At 43.0% G+C, this 22,166-nt stretch overlaps 1 protein-coding gene across 3 annotated transcripts in view; it reads right to left on the bottom strand.

The window, feature by feature from the left end:
* Positions 1 to 22,166, bottom strand: part of SUGCT (succinyl-CoA:glutarate-CoA transferase) — a 1,840,030-nt gene that overhangs the window by 136,197 nt on the left and 1,681,667 nt on the right. The window contains exon 14 of one of the 3 annotated variants that reach the window (XM_073630533.1): positions 3,564 to 3,619. The exons of the other annotated variants lie outside the window; for them this stretch is intronic. Within the exon in view, the coding sequence (XP_073486634.1) occupies positions 3,579 to 3,619 (41 nt within the window). The 3' untranslated portion in view covers positions 3,564 to 3,578. Of the gene's footprint in view, positions 1 to 3,563; positions 3,620 to 22,166 lie in introns of those variants that run through there. 3 annotated transcript variants of the gene reach the window in all.

Below are 22,166 nucleotides of genomic sequence, written 5' to 3'. Positions count from 1 at the left end.
TGGGGATGAGGCCCTTGTCCACATCAACATGGGGACAAGGTGTTTTGGGGGGCTTGAGGGCATGTGGCCTGGTACGGTTCAGGTCCCCCCTCTTTTCCTGCGGCCTGCCAGGTTGCGTGCTCGGATAAGGGTCTGGTATAGATTTTTGGGGGGACCCCACGCTGTTCTTTTTATTTTGGTGCAGGGTTCCCCTTAATATCCATACCAGACCTGAAGGGCCTGGTATGGAATTTAGGGGGACCCCCACGTCATTTTTTTTTAAATTTTGGTTCGAGGTTCCCCTGTGGGGAATTCCCATGCCGTTTTTATCAATGAACTTCTATGTGTATTGTCGGACCGGCAATGCATTAATAGCCACGAGTAGTTTTAAATGACTTTTTTTCCTTTGAAATTTCATTTTGTTGTCAGACTGTTCTAAACACGGGAAACATGCGCCCCTTTACAGGCATACTATAGACACCCCCCAGCTACGAAATTTAAAGGGATATTACACTTTTATTGTTTTACTTTTTTTTGCATTGATACATGTCCCCTGGGGCAGGTCCCAGGTCCACAAACACTTTTTCTGACAATACCATGCATATAAGCCTTTAAAATTAGCACTTTTGATTTCTCCCATAGACTTTTAAAGGGTGTCCTGCGGCATTCGAATTTGCCGCGAACACCCCAAATTGTTCGCTGTTCGGCGAACTTGCGAACAGCCAATGTTCGAGTCGAACATGAGTTTGACTCGAACTCGAAGCTCATCCCTACTGATAAGTATTTGGCAGAGATGGATGAGCTATTTTCTCAAGTAGATGAAAAACGCAAGAAGCGGGACATCCCGGATTACCTGTGTCGGCAGATCAGCTTTGAGCCGATGAGAGAGCCTTGTATAACACCCAGTGTTATACAAGAAAAGACATAGAGGAGCACTTGCAGAGAGCCGCCATTTTGACCCTGAGCCGCCATCGGAGCCCCCTGACCCAAGACCAGCTGATCCCAAACCTAGCCATGAAAGAGGTTATCGATGCCTTCATATCGGAGAACGGTTGGGTGGAGGACTACTGACATGATCCCATTGGTCTGAGCCTACAATTTTTCAGCTCCAGACTGCTCCGCCCCATCCCGCCATGTTTCATAACGTGCCTGTTCTGCCTCATGCCTTACTCATCTCATCCGTGTGTCCAGTGTCGCCTGCTACATCCATCTGTTAGAAAACCAGACAGGCCAAAAGTTTCACTATCCACGGATTGTCTGAGAGCTGCTTTTTGTCTTGCCCATCTGTACTTCTGGCCGGTCGCAGGTCTGGTCCCACTACAGCAGTATGCATATCACCCCTTCTGATCTACACAGATGGAATGATGACTTTGCAGTTCTTAGATCTGACACAGAAGCTTTGACCTTTAGAGATCTCTGAAGACGTCTGTAGCATTAACAGACTTGCTAAAACCTAAAGTGCTGCTTGAAGAGCATGGAGACTTGAAGTGCAGTCATACATATGAATAAAGCTGGCATTGAATTCACAGAAAAATCTCCAAGAAATGATAGCAGAAAAAGGATCGTCAACCTCCCCCTCTCCTTTGAAATGTACAAATATAACTGACTCCATACCCTTTTTTGTTTTATTGACTAATTTTCAGTGTTATGTGGCTCTGTCATGTAGTTTTCCGTGTGGAGTACTGGTTAGCAGTGGCGCCGTAGCCCTATTTACAATCCTGGGACTCCGCTGTAGAAAAGGTCTGTTTTTTTTTTTAACAAGGGAAGTAGGCTTGCTATTCTATTGGCCAGAAGTTTAGCATATATCTTTAGATCAACATTTAAAAGTGATATAGGTCTGAAATCCTGTTCTTTATCCGGCTCCTTCCCTGGTTTGGGCAATGTAATCACCGTAGCTTGTAGCATTTCTAAAGGGAATGACACAGAGGAGGCAGCAGCATGGAACACTCTTTGCATTACTGAGGATAGAATTTTGCCATAATTTTTATAATATTCTGAGGAGTACCCATCAGGGCCTGGAGATTTGTTGTTTGGTAGACTGGAAAAAGTCTCTATTATTTCTGAGATAGAGAATGGAGAATTGTCTTGTTCTGTTAATTGTAATGTAGGTAGAGAAATATCATGTAAGAATTGCTCAATTAGTTCTGGAGTTGGTTGGGGTGTTTCTTTGTCATATATTATATTATATAAGCTCTCATAATAACTACTGAATGTGTCAGCTATTTCTTTGGGGTTAATCAGTCTGGACCCATGTTTCGGGTGGTATAGATATTGGATTCTTTGTTTAAATGTTTTGTCTTTAATTTGATCGGCCAATAATTTACCTGCCTTATTGCCGTGGGTGTAGAAGTTGTCTTTAGGTTTGTGAATGTTGCGTGAATGTTGGAAAATAGTAGAGCCCGAAGGTCATTTTGCGATTTTGCTAGTTTTTTGCTTGTGCTTACTGAAGGTGTTTTTTTATTTTGGGATTCTAAACTATGTCATTTAAAATGGTGTCCATGTGCTGCCTCCTTTTCCTCCTTAACAAAACACTCTTTTTAATTAGTAGACCCTTAATAAATGCCTTATGAGCATTCCACAGGACAAACGGATTTACATCCTCTGTATCGGTATTACTAAAGTATTCAGATAATAAGCCTGTAATGTCCTTCGACGTATCTGGGTCTGCGAAGAGTTGCACATCGTTTTTCCATCTATTTGCTTGAGTCGAGAAACCTTGGCTTCCCACAGTTATAGACACCGGAGCTTGGTCAGTCCATGTAATGTTCCCCATTTCTGATTTTAATGTTTGCTGTAATAGAAATTTGTCCAGTAAAAACATATCTATTCTTGAGTATGAAAGATGGACCTGGGAGTAGAATGTAAAATCCCTCTCTGTGGAGTGGTGGCATCTCCATACATCATATAGCTTGGCTGAGTTCATAAAGTTAGTTAGGGTGGTTCTAAATCCTTTTTTATTTGTAGAATTAGACATGTCCATCTGATGATTGGATATAGTGTTTAAATCGCCACATTGGATTACATGTCCAGAACCTTGTAATTTCGCCTTTTTCCATAGTTTGTTCAGAAATTGTATCTGGAGTTTGGAGCATATGCATCTATTATGGTATATGTTACGTTGTTTATCTCCCAGGTCAGTATGATATACCTGCCCTCTTAATTGCTTTGGCTTGAAATATGTTTAAATGCCACTGTGTGTTTAATTAGGATAGCTATTCCTCGTTTCTTAGATATTGCATTAGCAAAGTATGTATGCAGTTATTGGCTATGAGATAGGTTTGAGTGGTTCCGTTCTTTAAAGTGGGTCTCTTGGATGCAAAATACATCACAGTTTTGGGTGCATGCTTCTCTCTATAGCATGTGTCTTTTTTGTGGGCTGTTTAGTCCATTGACATTCAGGGATGCTATCTTGAATGACATTGTGAAGTAGTTATTTGCCCCTTTAGTGTGAGAGTATTGAATCAGATGACCTTCAGTTAAGCAGCATTTATCTTACCTTGTGGTTGATCTTGCTGGTGTTGAAATGCTGTAGTTGTTGGTATGTGGCTCTTTGTGTCCGTCAGGTAGTATATAGGAAATCTGTGGCTTGCAAGAGAGGATCATGGATTATTGGATACAGATCTTGTAAAACTTGTTGGAACTGGAAAAGAAATTAACAGTCTGAAGAACAAATAAACAAAAAATATAAAAAATATGCGCAGAACCAAGCGCACTTTAAAAATTTGTGATTCCCTTTGAAATCTGAGCAGGGTTTAATCTGCTAATTCCGGGGACTGTAAATGACAATTTGGATCTTCCAGATCAAGTTGGTCAGGATATTGGTGATAGGGCATTATGTGTTTATTCTGACATTCAATCAGGTTGTAGGTGTCAAAGGATGGTCTTGTAAGGTTTGGTGTACCTCTGCTTCTCGGGTTAGGATCCTCCACTTTTCCAGCAACCGCAAACCTTCCTCTAATGTGGCTACCCAAAACTCTTGCTCCCCCTTGATAATTATGAGGGTAGCGGGGTAATTCCAACGGCAAGGAATATTATGGTTTCTGAGTGGTTTGGTTATGGTCATGAGTTTGTGTCTCCTTTGCATTGTATGGGTGGATAGGTTAGCAAAGAATGATAGTCCCTGCATGCACTCTGGGAGTTGAGCAGCTCCTCTTGTGATGTACATCAATTTTTCCTTAACCCTATAATAGTGAATTCTAGCAATGATATCTCTAGGAAGTTTTGCAGGGATGTGTTGCGGCTTTGGAAGTCTGTGTATACGGTCTATGACCAGCTCTTCTAAAGGCAGATCAGGGAGGGCCTCTTTCATTATATTGGTTAAGAAACCTATCAATTTTGGCGGTTTAACAGTTTCGGGTATACCTCTTATTTAAATGTTGTTCTATCTTGAACGGTCCTCAAGGTCAGTGACTTTTGATTTGAGCCACACTATGTCTTCCTCGTGTTCATTATGCGCATCGACCATGTTGTTGAAAGTTTCAGTAAACTCCCCCATTTTACTTTCTATGTGTGTCACTCTATCACTGACTTCCGAAACCTCTGATTTGCACTGTTTCATAAGCTGCAACATGTCTGTGTGGATATACTTCTGAGGGACACAAGCATATCTTTTAGTCCATGACAGGCTGATTGTTTGTGAGGAAAGCATCTATGGCATTCTGGAACTCTAGTGTGTCATCCAGTGCATTGTGTGTCTTGCTCCTCATTATCTGCAGATGTGTGCTGTATCAGCCTCTGCTTGGCTTTAACAGGGCTGCTAGAATTAGATGATGATTGTGATCCTGTCTGCTATTGGCGGGATCGGGTTTGGGGATTGTTGTCTGTGTCCCAGCTCAGTTTAGTTTTCTGGCTGTGTGTAGAGGTAGAGCCCTGCACGCCACCGGCACCATCTTGGTGGGTCGGGCGGCGGCCTGTGAGAAGAAGTCTGTCATCTTACCAGGAGCTCTATCCTCTTTTCTCCTTCCCGGCATGCTCTGTGGATGTCCCCAACCCGTGGGCTAGCGAAACCGCCATTATTGTGTGCCTTTTGTCGCTGTAATAAGGTCTAGAAGATCCGTATGGCAAGGAGCTGTGTTCTCACGTGGCCATACTCCTCTCTTGCCAGCTCTGCCCCCCCAAAGAATACAATTTTTTGTAGTTTTCTGGCTGCGTGTAGAGATAGAGCCCTGCACGCCGCCGGCGCCATCTTGGCGGCTTGGGCGGCTGGCCAGTGAGAAGAAGTCTGTCATCTTACCAGGAGCTCTATCCTCTTTTCTCCTTCTTGGCATGCTCTGTGGATGTCCCTGACCCATGGGCTAGCGAAGCCGCCATTATTGTGTGCCTTTTGTCACTGTAATAAGGTCCAGAAGATCTGTATGGCAAGGAGCTGTGTTCTCACGCGGCCATACTCCTCTCTTGCCGGCTCCGCCCCCCCAAAGAATACAATTTTTTGTAGTGTTTACTGGGTTGGCTTTCAATGTACTCTCTGCAAAAAGGGCACATGAGAGCCCCCCCCCCACCCCCCCCACAGAACACTCTTGATAACTTAACAAGTATAAGGTCATGGTATTTCTGTGTGATACTTTTTATTTGGTATAATTTTCCACTTTCTATTAGTGATACAAATTTAAAAGTGACATCAAGACATGGGCTCAATAATTTCCATTTAAACATGAAATAAAAGGTACAGTTTTGTCTTTATCCTCTGACTTCTGATTTGTATTGGTTTAATCTGGTTGTATCTGGTTTTATATGAACACTATCACTGGTTGTTACTAGTTTTATCAAAAATTTGACTAATGTGTTCCATTCAATCTAGGGGTCGAGCAAGTCCTTATAAAATCCCAGATGCCATTATTCTTCCTGTATTACAAACAAGGCAAAGATTGTTTCCCAGGAAGCAAAACTCCTGATCACGGTGTAAATTATGAATAGACATGGCTCTTCTCTATTGTAGTCAATGGGATAAATACAAATGAAAAGAGCACTGTTCCATTAAAACATAATCTATGCTCATGTAGTATGCAGCCTTCCATGCACAGCTTCCTACAATCAAAATTGATCTCCCTATTATCCAAACTGTCTATCAAGAAGTTGACTCCTGCCCATGACACCAGAACTGCCCATTGTCTTTCTCATACCTTAACAGCCTTTTCCATCCTACTGGTGACTCTATACTCATGGTTCTAGGTTTTCTCCTCTCTTACCATTGGCTGCTCCCTTGTCATCAGGACTGAGAACATATACAGTATATTGCGGATTTCAACTATCCAGATATTGACTGGGCAGAAGGAACTGTTCACTCATTTAAAGCTCGTCATTTCTTAAATGTCTTACAGAACAACTTCATGTGCCAATTGGTGGATGACCTGACTAGAAAAAATTGCATTGCTAGACCTATTCATTACAAATGACATGGCTCTGATTGTGGATGTGGAAGTAAGGAACAACTTGGAATCCAGTGATCACAGGATAATTCGATTCAGCATAAATCATAGGAAAAGGCAAAAGAGCCAACTTTTCTAAGCTGCGCTCAATACTACAAGATAATAAATGGGACCAACTCTTAGAAACAATGAAGACTGAGGAAAAATGGAAGAACTTTAGGAACATATTAAATAGAGGTATTAGCCTGGGCATTCCAATAGGCAACACATATAAAAGAGCTAAGATTAAATCTGGGTGGATAAATAATAATGTAAAAAGACATAGAAAAAAGGCCTTTAAAAAATATAAGGCAGAGGGGTCATTGTTGGCATTCCAACACTACAAGGAATGCAATATGAAGTGTAATGCCCCGTACACACGGTCGGACTTTGTTCGGACATTCCGACAACAAAATCCTAGGATTTTTTCCGACGGATGTTGGCTCAAACTTGTCTTGCATACACACAGTCACACAAAGTTGTCGGAAAATCCGTTAGTTCTAAACGCAGTGACGTAAATCACATACGTCGGGACTATAAACGGGGCAGTGGCCAATAGCTTTCATCTCTTTATTTATTCTGAGCATACGTGGCACTTTGTCCGTCGGATTTGTGTACACACGATCGGAATTTCCGACAACGGATTTTTTTGTCGGAAAATTTTATACCCTGCTCTCAAACTTTGTGTGTCGGAAAGTCCGATGAAAAATGTCTGATGGAGCCTACACACGGTCGGGATTTCCAGCAACAAGGTCCTATCACACATTTTCCGTCGGAAAATCCGACCGTGTGTACGGGGCATTAGAATGCAATCAGGGTGGCTAAAATAGAGCACAAAAGACACATAGCAGAGGAGAGTAAAAAGAACATATTAGCCCCATAAAGGATGATGAAGGGAAGTTGGTTAAAAATGACAAGGAGAAGGCAACTGTACTAAATGCATTCTTATCCTGAGGTTTTACTAAGGAAAAGGAAGTGTATAGTAATCAAGACTTTATTATTGGTAACGCATCACAGAGTGTACCCTTGTGGCTTTATGGAAGCCAGTGTACGAAAAAGGACTTGAAAAGCTTAATGCAAATAAATCACCAGGATTCAGTAAATTTATAGCTAGACTGCTATTCGTAATTTTTATGGACAGCATACAGACAGGAATGGTACCAGCAGATTGGTGAAGGGCCAATATTTATAAAAAGGCAGAGATTTATACCTGGAAACTACAGGCCAGTGAGTCTAACATCGATACTATGTAAACTATTACAGGGCATTATAAAGGGACCATATGTAAGATTTTGCTGATGAAAACAGTATCATTAGTAGTATTCAGCATGGCTTTATGAAAGATCATTCCTGCCAAACCAACCTGTTAACATTCTATGAAAAAGCGAGCTGCCATCTAGATAAGGGAAGGCTTGTGGATGTGGTGTACATGGATTTTGAAAATTCAATTGATACGGTCCCCAATAAAGGCTTAATTGAAACCTCTATAACCTCAGATTGATTAACTGAGGTCTGTAGGCATAGACCATAGGGTTTGTACATTGATAGAAAATTGGTTACAGGAGCGCATCTAAAGGTTGGTATTAACTAGTGTGTAATCAGACTGGACTTGGAGTGGTAAGTGGATACCCCAGGGCTCGGTCCTGGGGCCACTTCTATTTATTTATAAATTATATAGAGTATGTGATAAATAGCTAAATCTCAGTGTTTGCTGATGATACAAAGCTAAGCAGGGCAATAACTTCACAGCAAGATATAGAAGCTTTATAAGAAGACCTCAATAAAATAAAGAGGTGAGCAACCATGTGACAAATGAGGTTTAATGTTGAAAAATGTTACGTAATGAACTTGGAGGTTAAAATATGAATGCAAGTTAATCACTAGGGGGAGTGGGGGAATCCAGGATGCAAACAGATCTGGGGGTCCTAGTAGATGACAGACTCAGCAACGGCATGCAATGCCAAGCTGTAGCAGGCAAGGCTAGCAGAATATTAGCATGCATAAAAAAGGGTATTTACTCAAGAGATAAAACTATAATCCTGCCACTTTATAAAACTCTAGTTTAGCCACATCTGGAGTATGCCGTCCAATTCTGGGCAACAAAGTTATTAAGGGGACTGGAGGACCTCAGTTACAAGGAACAACTACAAACATTAAACTTATTCTTCCTGGAGAAGAGACACTTGAGAGGAGATATGATAGTGATATACAAATACCTCAATGGTGATTCTAGCATAGGGAATAAACTATTCAGTCTCCACGGAGTATAAGAAGACACGTGGCCACTCAATGAAATTTGAGGAAAAGTGGTTTACACTTAAACTGCGTAGGGGTTTTTTCACTGTTAGGGCATTAAGGATATTGAACTCACTTCCACAATCAGTGGTGTCAGTGGGAAATATTGATAGTTCCAAAAAATTCTTAGATGGGCATCTTAGCAAGCACAATATAGGGGATATGGCGCATGATTTTTTGACATGAGCACACACCCACACAGGTTGAACTGGATGGACTGGTGTTTTTATTCAACCTTACCAACTATGTAACTATGTGACTATACTGTAATCCTGGCACCTGTTAGCAGCCTGATGTCTCTGAAAGTGTATTTTCACTCTTCAAGTCAAATTTGACTATGTTTGTTTGGTATTCCCATTCACATAGCATACCTAAACTAATTAATAATCATAATGCACGCAATGGTGATTGGCGAGAAGTCAACACAGCATGTGACCACGCTGACCAATGGCAATCTCTGTTGAGCCTTCTGTCATTAGGAATCTGCTCCCTGGGGAAATAAGGCTCAATAAAGATTTCATTGATCAGTACAGTCATGTGACCGCTTTGACCAATCACCACTCACCATTGCCTACATTATGATGCTACAAGTGAAGTTTTGAAATGTATAGCCTGTTAAACCAGCTAGCAGGGGTAGTGGGACTATTTAACCAGTTGCCGACCACCGCACGACGATGTACGTCAACAGAGCGGCACGGGCAGGCAAAAGGGCTTACCTGTACGTCCTTGCCTGCCCGCGGGTAGGGGGTCCGATCAGACCCCCCACCCACAGATAGCTCTGACGACGGAGTTGTGGTCCCTGCTAGGGTCAGGCATACCAGACCCCGAACTTCTTCTTCTGTCCTTGAAGTGCAAGAACCGCAGGGCTCTCGTATGGAGCAGAGAAGTACTAGTGCCGCTACTCCTTCTGGTGAACTGGCAAGCACCAGCGGCCTAGTACACCCTGGTCGTACATCCAGCACTGCAGTATCACGTGGTGACGTGGCGAGTCCCATAAGTGCAGTTCAAGCTGGCGAGGTGGCAAGCACAACTAGTGTCCCGCTGCCACCAAGAAGACAAAGACAGGCCCGTCGTGCCCATAGTGCCCTTCCTGCTGCATTCGCCAATCCGAATTGGGTACCCACCACTTCTGCAGCACCCGTACTTCCCCCTTTCACTGGCCAACCCGGAATTCAGGTGGAAACAGTTGACTTTATGCCACTGGATTTTTATTCACTGTTTTTCACCGAAGATCTCTATAGATCTATTGTGGACCAAAGCAATTTGTACGCTGGTCAACACATCGCCGCTAATCCCCAGTCCTCCCTTGCCAGAGATTGGAGACCAATTACAGTCTCCAAATTTAAGATCTTTCTGGGCCTTTCCCTCAACATGGGCATAACCAAAAAGAGTGAGTTGCGGTCATATTGGTCCACTGACCCAATTCACCATATGCCCGTGTTCTCTGCTTCAATGGCCAGGGCACGATACGAGCAGATTTTGCGGTTCATGCACTTCAACGACAATGAACTCTGTCGTCCTCGTGGAGACCCTGCATACGATCGGCTCTACAAAATTCGGCCCCTCGTAAACCACTTCAACCAACCTTTTGCAGACTTGTTTACTCCCCATCAAGTTGTCTGCGTTGATGAGTCCCTGATTAAGTTTTCTGGCCGCTTGTCCTTCAAACAGTACCTTCCCAGCAAGCGTGCCAGATACGGGATCAGGATGTATAAGCTCTGTGACAGGGCCACAGGCTATACATGTAGATTTATGGTTTACGAGGGCAAAGATAGTCACGTAGAGCCGATAAACTGCCCTGACTACATAGGAAGCACTGGCAAGATAGTGTGGGACTTGGTGTCACCCTTATTCGGAAAGGGGTACCACTTGTACGTGGACAATTATTATACGAGCGTGCCACTTTTTAGTCACTTGTTTGATCAGCAGATTGGAGCATGTGACAACGTGCGACCTAATCGCCGGGGCTTTCCCCAGCGGCTTGTAGAGTCCCGTCTTAGGCTGGGGGAGAGAGCCTGCTTGAAGTATAATAATTTGCTCGCTATGAAGTGGAGGGATAAGAAGAATGTTTTCGTTCTCACCTCCCCTCATGCAGACACGGCGACCCAAATTACTACGGCGACTGGTGTTGTGGAGAAACCCCTCTGTGTCCACGAATATAACCTTAATATGGGAGGGGTGGACCTCAACGACCAGTTGTTGGCGCCGTACCTAATTGCCCGTAAGGCCAGACGCTGGTACAAAAAAGTGTCTGTTTATTTATTTCAATTGGCTTTGCTGAACGCTCATGTGCTATACAGAGCTTCAGGACGGACTGGAACCTTCCTTAAATTCCAGGAAGAGATCGTCAGAGCCCTTCTGTTTCCAGACGGTGCTCCACCTCACCTTCCCAATCCAAATGCAGTAGGCCGGCTGCATGAGAGGCATTTTCCTTATGTCCTCCAGAGTACCCCTACCCAACGAGCCCCCCAAAGAAAATGTCGTGTCTGCAGAAAGCGCGGATTTAGGCGTGACACTCGGTATTATTGTCCCTCCTGTCCTGGCAATCCTGGTCTTTGCATTGGTGAATGTTTTGAACGCTACCATACACTAGTTGAGTATTAGCGTAGGGTACAGCACTGCACAGACTAGGACACACTTCCACAGGGTCTCCCAAGATGCCATCGCATTTTGAGAGACCCAAACCTGGAACCGTTACAGTTTTAAAAGTTACAGTTATAAAAAAAAAAAGTAAAAAAAAAAAAAAATACACAAAAAAAATATAAAATAAAAAAAACAAAAATAGTTGTCATTTTATTGTTCTCTCTCTCTCTATTTTCTCTCTATTGTTCTGCTCTTTTTTACTGTATTCTATTCTGCAATGTTTTATTGTTATGTTTTATCATGTTTGCTTTTCAGGTATGTAATTTTTTTATAGTTTACTGTGTTTTAAACATTTTTTTGTTTTCAGGTACGCCATTCAGCTGCAGCGCGGATTTATTTATCTTGACAGCAACAGCGTTTGCGTTAAATGTTTTATTTTTTACTATGTTTTTTTTTTGTATTTGCTTTGCAGGTATGGTAAGTATTACTGTTATACTGTAATGTTACTTTGTTTTTTGTTAACCATCATTTGCTTAGCAGGTACGCCATTCAGTTGCAGCGCGGATTTATTTATCTTGACAGCAACAGCGTTTGCTCCCACGATACATAAAGCCGTGACTCCAGTGCTGTCGGAGGTGATTTCACCACCACAGTTACATACTTCAGCATATATGCCGAAGCGTGGGGGCAGCAGTGGGTGGAGGAGCAATTTGCTCCTGCCTTTTGCGGGAGGATGCCCCCATGCTTCGGCATATATAAATGGTGCATGTATGCCCATCATTAGAAGTGGGTGGATTAAGGGAGGTATTCTAATGGTGGGCATACCCACCGATCAATATCTTTTTTTCGTTCAGCCCACAGGCTGCATGAAAAAAAATTTTACAACATATGCCCAACAAGGACCAGCAACGTACTGGTATGTTGCTGGACTTTGAGTGGTTATACCAGAATGATGCCTGCAGGTTTAGGTATCATCTTGGTATCATTCTTTTCAGCCAGCGGTCGGCTTTCATGTAAAAGCAATCCTAGCGGCTAATTAGCCTCTAGACTGCTTTTACAAGCAGTGGGAGGAAATGCCCCCCCCACCGTCTTCCATGTTTTTCTCTGGCTCTCCTGTCCCAACAGGGAACCTGAGAATGCAGCCGGTGATTCGGCCAGCTGACCATAGAGCTGATCAGAGACCAGAATGGCTCCAAACATCTCTATGGCCTAAGAATCTGGAAGCTATGAGCATTTCATGACTTAGATTTCGCCGGATGTAAACAGCGCCATTGGGAAATTGGGAAAGCATTTTATCACACCTATCTTGGTGTGGTCAGATGCTTTGAGGGCAGAGGAGAGATCTAGGGTCTAATAGACCCCAATTTTTTCAAAAAAGAGTACCTGTCACTACATATTGCTATCATAGGGGATATTTACATTCCCTGAGATAACAATAAAAATGATTTAAAAAAAATAAAAATGAAAGGAACAGTTTAAAAATAAGATAAAAAATCAAAAAATTAATAAAAAAAAAAAAAAAAAAAAAAAGCACCCCTGTCCCCCCCTGCTCTCGCGCAAAGGCGAACGCAAGCATCGGTCTGGCGTCAAATGTAAACAGCAATTGCACCATGCATGTGAGGTATCACCGCGAAGGTCAGATCGAGGGCAGTCATTTTAGCAGTAGACCTCCTCTGTAAATCTAAAGTGGTAACCTGTAAAGGCTTTTAAAGGCTTTTAAAAATGTATTCAGTTTGTCACCACTGCACGTTTGTGCGCAATTTTAAAACATGTCATGTTTGGTATCCATGTACTCGGCCTAGGATCATCTTTTTTATTTCATCAAACATTTGGGCAATATAGTGTGTTTTAGTGCATTAAAATTTTAAAAAGTGTGTTTTTTCCCCAAAAAATGCGTTTGAAAAATCGCTGCGCAAATACTGTGTGAAAAAAAAAAATGAAACACCCACCATTTTAATCTGTAGGGCATATGCTTTAAAAAAATATATAATGTTTGGGGGTTCAAAGTAATTTTCTTGCAAAAATAAATAATTTTTTCATGTAAACAAAAAGTGTCAGAAAGGGCTTTGTCTTCAAGTGGTTAGAAGAGTGGGTGATGTGTGACATAAGCTTCTAAATGTTGTGCATAAAATACCAGGACAGTTCAAACCCCCCCCAAATGACCCCATTTTGGAAAGTAGACACCCCAAGCTATTTGCTGAGAGGCATGTCGAGTCCATGGAATATTTTATATTGTGACACAAGTTGCGGGGAAAAGACAAATTTTTTTTTTTTTTGCACAAAGTTGTCACTAAATGATATATTGCTCAAACATGCCATGGGAATATGTGAAATTACACCCCAAAATACATTCTGTTGCCTCTCCTGAGTACGGGGATACCACATGTGTGAGACTTTTTGGGAGCCTAGCCGCGTACGGGACCCCGAAAACCAAGCACCACCTTCAGGCTTTCTAAGGGCGTAAATTTTTGATTTCACTCTTCACTGCCTATCACATTTTCGGAGGCCATGTAATGCCCAGATGGCACAAACCCCCCCCAAATGACCCCATTTTGGAAAATAGACACCCAAAGCTATTTGCTGAGAGGTATAGTGAGTATTTTGCAGACCTCATTTTTTGTCACAAACTTTTGAAAATTGAAAAAAGAAAAAAAAATACGTTTTTCTTGTCTTTCTTCATTTTCAAAAACAAATGAGAGCTGCAAAATACTCACCATGCCTCTCAGCAAATAGCTTGGGGTGTCTACTTTCCAAAATGGGGTCATTTTGGGGCGGTTTTGTGCTATCTTGGCATTTTATGGCCTTCAAAACTGTGATGGGTAGTAAGGAGTGGAATCAAAAATTAACGCTCTTAGAAATCCTGAAGGCGGTGATTGGATTTCGGGGCCCCGTATGAAGCTAGGCTCCCAAAAAGTGCCACTCATGTGGTATCCCCGTACTCAGGAGAAGCAGCAGAATGTATTTTGGGGTGTAATTCCACATATGCCCATGGCATGTTTGAGCAATATATCATTTAGTGACAACTTTGTGCAAAAAAAAAAAAAATTGTCACTTTCCCGCAACTTGTGTCAAAATATAAAATATTCCATGTACTCATCATGCCTCTCAGCAAATAGCTTTGGGTGTCCTCTTTCCAAAATGGGGTCATTTGGGGGGGTTTTGTGCCATCTGGACATTTTATGGCCTTCAAAAATGTGATAGGTAGTGAGGAGTGAAATCACAACTTTACGCCCTTAGAAATCCTGAAGGCGGTGCTGGGTTTTCGGGGCCCCGTACGCGGCTAGGCTCCCAAAAAGTCCCACACATGTGGTATCCCCATACTCAGGAGAATCAGCAGAATGTATTTTGGGGTGCAATTCCACATAAGCCCATGGCCTGTGTGAGCAATATATCATTTAGTGACAACTTTGTGCAAAAAAAAAAAAAAATTGTCACTTTCCCGCAACTTGTGTCAAAAAATAAAATATTCCATGGACTCAACATGCCTCTCAGCAAATAGCTTGGGGTGTCTACTTTCCAAAATGGGGTCATTTGGGGGGGTTTTGTGCCATCTTGGCATTTTATGGCCTTCAAAACTGTGATAGGTAGTGAGGAGTGAAATCAAAAATGTATGCCCTTAGAAATCCTGAAGGCGGTGCTTGGTTTTCGGGGCCCCGTACGCGGCTAGGCTCCCAAAAAGTCCCACACATGTGGTATCCCCGTACTCAGGAGAAGCAGCAGAATGTATTTTGGGGTGTAATTCCACATATGCCCATGGCATGTTTGAGCAATATATCATTTAGTGACAACTTTGTGCAAAAAAAAAAAAAAAAAATTGTCACTTTCCCGCAACTTGTGTCCAAATATAAAATATTCCATGGACTCAACATGCCTCTCAGCAAATAGCTTGGGGTGTCTACTTTCCAAAATGGGGTAATTTGGGGGGGGTTTGTGCCATCTTGGCATTTTATGACCTTCAAAACTGTGATAGGTAGTGAGGAGTAAAATCAAAAATGTATGCCCTTTGAAATCCTGAAGGCGGTGCTTGGTTTTCGGGGCCCCGTACGCGGCTAGGCTCCCAAAAAGTCCCACACATGTGGTATCCTCGTACTCAGGAGAAGCAGCAGAATGTATTTTGGGGTGTAATTCCACATATGCCCATGGCATGTTTGAGCAATATATCATTTAGTGACAACTTTGTGCAAAAAAAAAAAAAAAATTGTCACTTTCCCGCAACTTGTGTCCAAATATAAAATATTCCATGGACTCAACATGCCTCTCAGCAAATAGCTTGGGGTGTCTACTTTCCAAAATGGGGGGGGGGGGTTTGTGCCATCTTGGCATTTTATGGCCTTCAAAACTGTGATAGGTAGTGAGGAGTAAAATCAAAAATGTATGCCCTTTGAAATCCTGAAGGCGGTGCTTGGTTTTCGGGGCCCTGTACGCGGCTAGGCTCCCAAAAAGTCCCACACATTTGGTATCCCCGTACTCAGGAGAAGCAGCTGAATGTATTTTGGGGTGCAATTCCACATATGCCCATGGCCTGTGTGAGCAATATATCATTTAGTGACAACTTTTTGTAATTTTTTTTTTTTTTTTTTTGTCATTATTCAATCACTTGGGACAAAAAAAATAAATATTCAATGGGTTCAACATGCCTCTCAGCAATTTCCTTGGGGTGTCTACTTTCCAAAATGGGGTCATTTGGGGGGGTTTTGTACTGCCCTGCCATTTTAGCACCTCATGAAATGACATAGACAGTCATAAACTAAAAGCTGTGTAAATTCCAGAAAATGTACCCTGGTTTGTAGGCGCTATAACTTTTGCGCAAACCAATAAATATACGCTTATTGACATTTTTTTTACCAAAGACATTGATTTTAATGGATTTTTTTTATAACAAAAAGTAGAAAATATCATTTTTTTCAAAATTTTCGGTCTTTTTCCGTTTATAGCGCAAAAAATAAAAGCGGCAGAGGTGATCAAATACCATCAAAATAAAGCTCTATTTGTGGGAAGAAAAGGACGCAAATTTCGTTTGGGTACAGCATTGCATGACCGCGCAATTAGCAGTTAAAGCGACGCAATGCCAAATTGTAAAAAGTGCTCTGGTCAGGAAGGGGGTAAATCCTTCCGGGGCTGAAGTGGTTAAATGGAATCTTAGGCCCATGGAATAAATACTAAGTAAAGTGTATGTCAAGTTACAAGTATCAAACTAATTAAAATTTGGTCTTTGTAGCTACAATTTGCAGACTTGAAAAGGCAATTATTGTGCATTGTCTAGCAGCAGACATGTATAATTATGCATAATCTACTTCCATGTTTTCAGAAGGCATGAGAAAATAAAGCCAAATGGCAAAATTACCACAATCTTTCAAATGATGCTACACAAAAATTCAAATCAAGTTGTGTTTACAATGTAAGTTTTATGTAGAAGGCTGCCCAAAACTAAAAGTGAAAACAGATTGACAAGAGGAATGCAAAACAATGGAAAACAAATGACTGCCCCAAGGTTACAGTTTGACTTGTTTGCTACGCCACCTCTTTTATTTACCTTCCACATTATAGTACTTTAATTTCAACTGTTATATGTGTAAACAAGATTGGTTTACAGAAGACACAATTATTGTGATATGATTAAAGAGTGTTTTTATTAAGCCTTCGTGTCTTCGATATAATTAAGAGAGCAGGAATCTCAAATGTTTGGCCTTCTAAACAGTACAAGATATATTTTTATTTTCAAAGAGGTGTAATAAAAATGTAAACCCATATTTACAGTAATGCCCCGTACACACGGTCGGATTTTCCGATGGAAAATGTCCGATCGGAGCGTGTTGTCGGAAATTCCGACCGTGTGTGGGCTCCATCGGACATTTTCCATCGGATTTTCCAACACAGAAAGTTGGAGAGCAGGAGATAAAATTTTCCGACAACAAAATCCGTTGTCGGAAATTCCTATCGTGTGTACACAAATCCGACGGACAAAGTGTCACGCATGCTCAGAATAAATAAAGAGATGAAAGCTATTGGCCACTGCCCCGTTTATAGTCCCGACGTACGTGTTTTACGTCACTGCGTATAGAACGATCGGATTTTCCGACAACTTTGTGTGACCGTGTGTATGCAAGACAAGTTTAAGCCAACATCCGTCGGAAAAAAATCCTAGGATTTTGTTGTCGGAATGTCCGAACAAAGTCCGACCGTGTGTACGGGGCATTAGTCTAGCAATAGATGAAGCTAAAGATAACTAGATAGATAGTAGATGATAATTATTGCCCTTTACTTGCATCTTAGGAAAAATCACTTGCACAGACCAAAAGGCCAGGCTAGGTGTTTTTGTAAGTCATAATAACCTTCCACAAAGGAAAAAAAAAAGCTTTTGTTTTTTAACCAATGACTTAAATATACTGTATGACTCATCACTATAATCTGGCTCATGCCAGGTTCGTGTAAGACAGGTAATAGCTGGGATAAAAGATCCCTACCCAGTGAATAAATGTGTTGTGTAGTGTAAGTGGAGGCATCAACAAAAATAGGATTTTTTCGTCATACTTACCTGTAAAATCCTTTTCTTTGAGTATATCATGGGACACAGAGTCAGGCTAATGTTCATTACCTGCTGGGTTATACTTCATCTCCAGGTGAATGGACACTGGTAGACCAAAGGTCTTTAGACAGGAAGTGATCCCCTATATAACCCCTCCCATACAGGAAGTACTTCAGTTTTGTAGCAAGCACTGAATCCTCAAAAAAGAGGGGAGGGATCTCACAGGTAAGTATGACAAAAAATCCTATTTTCTTTTTCATACATCATGGGACACAGAGTCAGACTAATATTCGTTACCTGCTGGGACATCCCAGAGCAATAGCCTTGAGGGGAGGGAGACACCCCGCCAAACAATAGCCATCAGAACTTATACGGCAGCCCGCAGTACACCGCGCCAAAAGCTGAATCCTCGGCTGCTTGAACATCCACTTGATAACATTTTGTGAACGTATCCACTGAAGACTAGTAAGCAGCCTCACAAATCTGAGCCCCAGATACCTGATCGGTGAAAATACCAGGAGGTTCCTACATCCCTGGTAGAATGAGCTCTCACCCTAAAGGGAGGAGCTTTATGTTTCAGACTGTAGTCCTGAATGATCAATTGACGGACCCAATTTGCAATGGAAGTCTTGGAAGCTTGCCTCTTCTTGGGTCCTTTTAGTAAAACAAAAAAGGAGTCTGATACTCGGATCTCTGCAGATCTAGACAAATAAACCTTGACTGCCCGGACAACTTCCAATAAATGCAGTCATCTCTCTTCTGCTGAGCGAGGCTGAGAGAAAAAAGAAGGCAAAATAATGTCCTTATTTAAATGAAAGGCCAACGCTGTCCTACCCATTCCCAGGCCTTCCTCAGGCATTTTCGCAAATCGCTGCAGAATAACTTTCTCATAGACACATATGGAGAGAACTTCGTGCATCAGACAGAGACTACAGCTACTACTCAGGGGTGCATGATGTATATACGAGCATCAATCTCATGTGTGTAGATCATGATACCCTAGAACTATTGCAGTCAGCTGAAATAGGGAATATCACTATATCTGACCATGCCCCTGTGTTGGCCGTGATCAAGGTCCTTGATGGGTCACCGAAGGCTTGGTCTTGGAGACTCAACGAAAACCTCCTAGACAATGCCTCTGTGGTAGCTAAGGTTTCCGAAAACCATTACGCACTATTTTGCAGAAAATGTGTCCAAGGACATAGCTGAGGGAGTTGTATGGGAAAGCCACAAGGCGGTACTCAGGGGTGAGCTGATCTCTTTGGGTTCCAGACTCAAAAGAGAAAGACAGATAGACTTCCAGAGGGTGCTGTCAGCTTTACAACAGGAAGAACTTAGACATAAACGCCAGGGGGATGCTAAGGCTCGTGAGCGGCTGACCGAGCTGAGGGAGCTGTTCTCACGCCTCCTTGACCGTCGCGCCCGTAGACAACTGCGCTACCTATCTCATAAGTATTACGAACACGGTAATAAGTGCAGCAGAATGCTAACCAGAGCACTTCAAAAGTGACGAATAACTTCCCATATACACACGCTTCGATCCCCCGATGGTAAGGCAACTCTGCACTCCTCTGGGATTGCTTCAATATTTAGAAACTATTGCACAGACCTCTACCATTTAGACAAAGATATTTCCCAGATGGAATGGACAGCTAAACTAAGAGCTATTGGCGACTATCTTGCCTCGGCCGGACTCCCCTCTCTGACACCACAACAACGGCTGGACCTCGACTCACCCATCTCCCCTCAGGAGGTTATTGCGACAGTGAAGGCCCTACCTAATGGGAAGAGCCCTGGCCCGGATGGATATACCAAAGCTTATTACGCAAAATTTCTCCCCCTGCTACAAAATCACATGTGTAGGTATTTTAATTCACTCGCCACAAGCCACCCAATCCCACCTGAAGCCTTGTTGGCCCATATCACAGTACTTCCTAAGGAAGGCAAGGATCCCACCCTCCCACAAAGCTATCGACTGATATCGCTACTTAATGTCAATATAAACATTTTTCAAAAATTATGGCAAACCAATTAAACATATCATACCATCCTTTATTCACCCCAATCAAACAGGATTTATATCAGGTAGAGAAGCTAGAGATAATTCCATTCGGGCCATGCAGTTCATTCAGTGGGCCCGTTCCCACAGTGACTCCACCCCTACCTCATTATGTCCACAGACGCCGAAAAGGCTTTTGAGAGAATAGACTGGTCATACCTCAAGCCGGTTCTGGAAACTCTAGGGCTAGGCCCCCACATGCTCCAATGGATTATGGCACTTTACACGACCCCCAGTGCGAAGGTCAAGGTAAATGGCCATTTGTCCTCGGAGTTCCCCATATGGAATGGCATGAGGCAGGGGTGCCCCCTCTCCCCCCTCCTGTTCGCTCTAGCTATGGAGCCTCTGCTTAGAACAATACGGGTGAGCAATGACATCAGAGGGGTGACGGTGTGGTCTACGGAACACAAACTTTCGGCTTATGCTGATGACGTGCTCTTCCACCTAACCCACCCTCTTGTCTTGCTTCCAAACCTTATGAGGAAACTCAAAATTTTTGGACAAATATCAAATTTTAAGATTAATTACACCAAATCCGAAATTTTGCCAATCACTATCCCCGTGAGGATGGCCACTGATCTACAGCAAGCTTTCCCATTCAGTTGTTCCAAAACCTCTATTAAATTCCTGGGAATCCAACTCACAGACCAGTTTGACACCATATACTCTGCTAATTTCCCTACTCTTTTGAACACGGTACGTAGGGATCTGCAAAATTGGGCCAAGACCTCCTTCACATGGCGAGGCAAAATCAACATACTTAAAATGAACATCCTCCCTAGGGTGCTTTTCTATCTGCAGATGGTGCCTATCCCCCTCCCCAAAAGCTTCTTCACACAGCTTCAAAGCCTAATGATCAGTTTCATTTGGCACGGTAAAAAACCTAGACTAGCCGTGTCCCTACTGCAGAAACCTAAAGAGTTGGGTGGTTTAGGCCTTCCAGACGTACAACGTTACTACAGAGCTATTGCAATCCAACACATCCTAAACTGGCGCCACCATGCTAGCTCAAAAATGTGGGTCTCCCTGGAGAAAAGCCTAGCCGGTCGCAACTTGTTATACGCCCCTTGGTTACCCCGCGAATATAGAGGACTCTCACAGACGTCTGCCCCGCTGACCACCCACACCTGCGGGTCTGGGACCGCACTAACGCCCTATATACCCTGGCACACCCTGGCTCCCCACTTGCACCGCTGGGGGGATTCAGGTGGTTCCTTCCTGGGGAACAGATAGCCTTTTTTGGGTCCTGGGTTAACGACGGTAATTATAGCTGTGGCAGTTTTTTGGATAAAGGCAAGTTGATACCCCTAGACACCTTGAGAGATAGACACGGAAGATTCCCAATGGATTGGTGGAGACACAAACAGCTCCGACACTTCATTGCGACCCAGGGTTAGACACTATCACTTCACTGGAACGATTGTTCATTGAAGAAGAGCCCACTCCCCATCTGATCTCTGAACTATATCGGCTTCTGGGATCCATCTCTGCTGTCAGCAAGCCGGCTTTTGTACGGGAATAGGAGGGTGATCTAGAGGTTGAGTTCCCACCAGACCAATGTTCGCACATGTATAGACTAGCACACTCCAGCTCCATTGAGTCCAGGACACAAGAAACTAACTACAAGCTTCTGACTCGCTGGTATCGCGTACCAGCAGCTATATCACGCATTTATCCCTCGGTCATGGATCGCTGCTGGCGGGGCTGTGGTCAGAAAGGCACTCTCCTCCATATTTGGTGGGATTGTCCAGCAATTAACCCATTCTGGGTAGAAATACACACTTTTATAAAAAATGCCTTGCAGATCGAAATCCCGTTCTCCCAAGCACATTTCCTCTTGCACCTCCCTGCCCTTCCTTTGAGCCATTATAAGAAAAGCGCCCTCCCTCATTTAATAAATGCTGCTAAACGGCTTATACCTCTCTACTGGAAACATCTGCAGATCCCTACTATAACAAAATGGCTCAAAAAGGTGGACGATATTAGAGAGGTGGAGGAGTGGGTGGCGAGGTGCAAAGACAGAAGCGAGCGTTTCAATGGTGTTTGGGCCCAGTGGCGGAAATATACTGCTGACACAGATCCTGTGTCATCTAGCCTGGATGTTGCGCTGCTGGAGTTAGCAGAGCCCTCCCTGAAGCTAGGGAGGCCTGTGAATGGTGATGTGCGTGCCTGATTATCCTGTCTCACCCTAATGCCCTATACACACGGTCGGATTTTCAGACGGAAAATATGCGATCAGAGCTTGTTGTCGGAAATTCCGACCGTGTGTGGGCTCCTTCGGAATTTTTCCATCAGAATTTCCAACACACAAAGTTTGAGA

The sequence above is a fragment of the Aquarana catesbeiana genome, linkage group LG05 (genome assembly GCF_042186555.1).
Source record: "Aquarana catesbeiana isolate 2022-GZ linkage group LG05, ASM4218655v1, whole genome shotgun sequence".
NCBI classification, from domain to species: domain Eukaryota; kingdom Metazoa; phylum Chordata; class Amphibia; order Anura; family Ranidae; genus Aquarana; species Aquarana catesbeiana.
The sequence above is the reverse complement of the archived record's forward strand: the minus strand, read 5'-3'. Positions and strand labels throughout refer to the sequence as shown.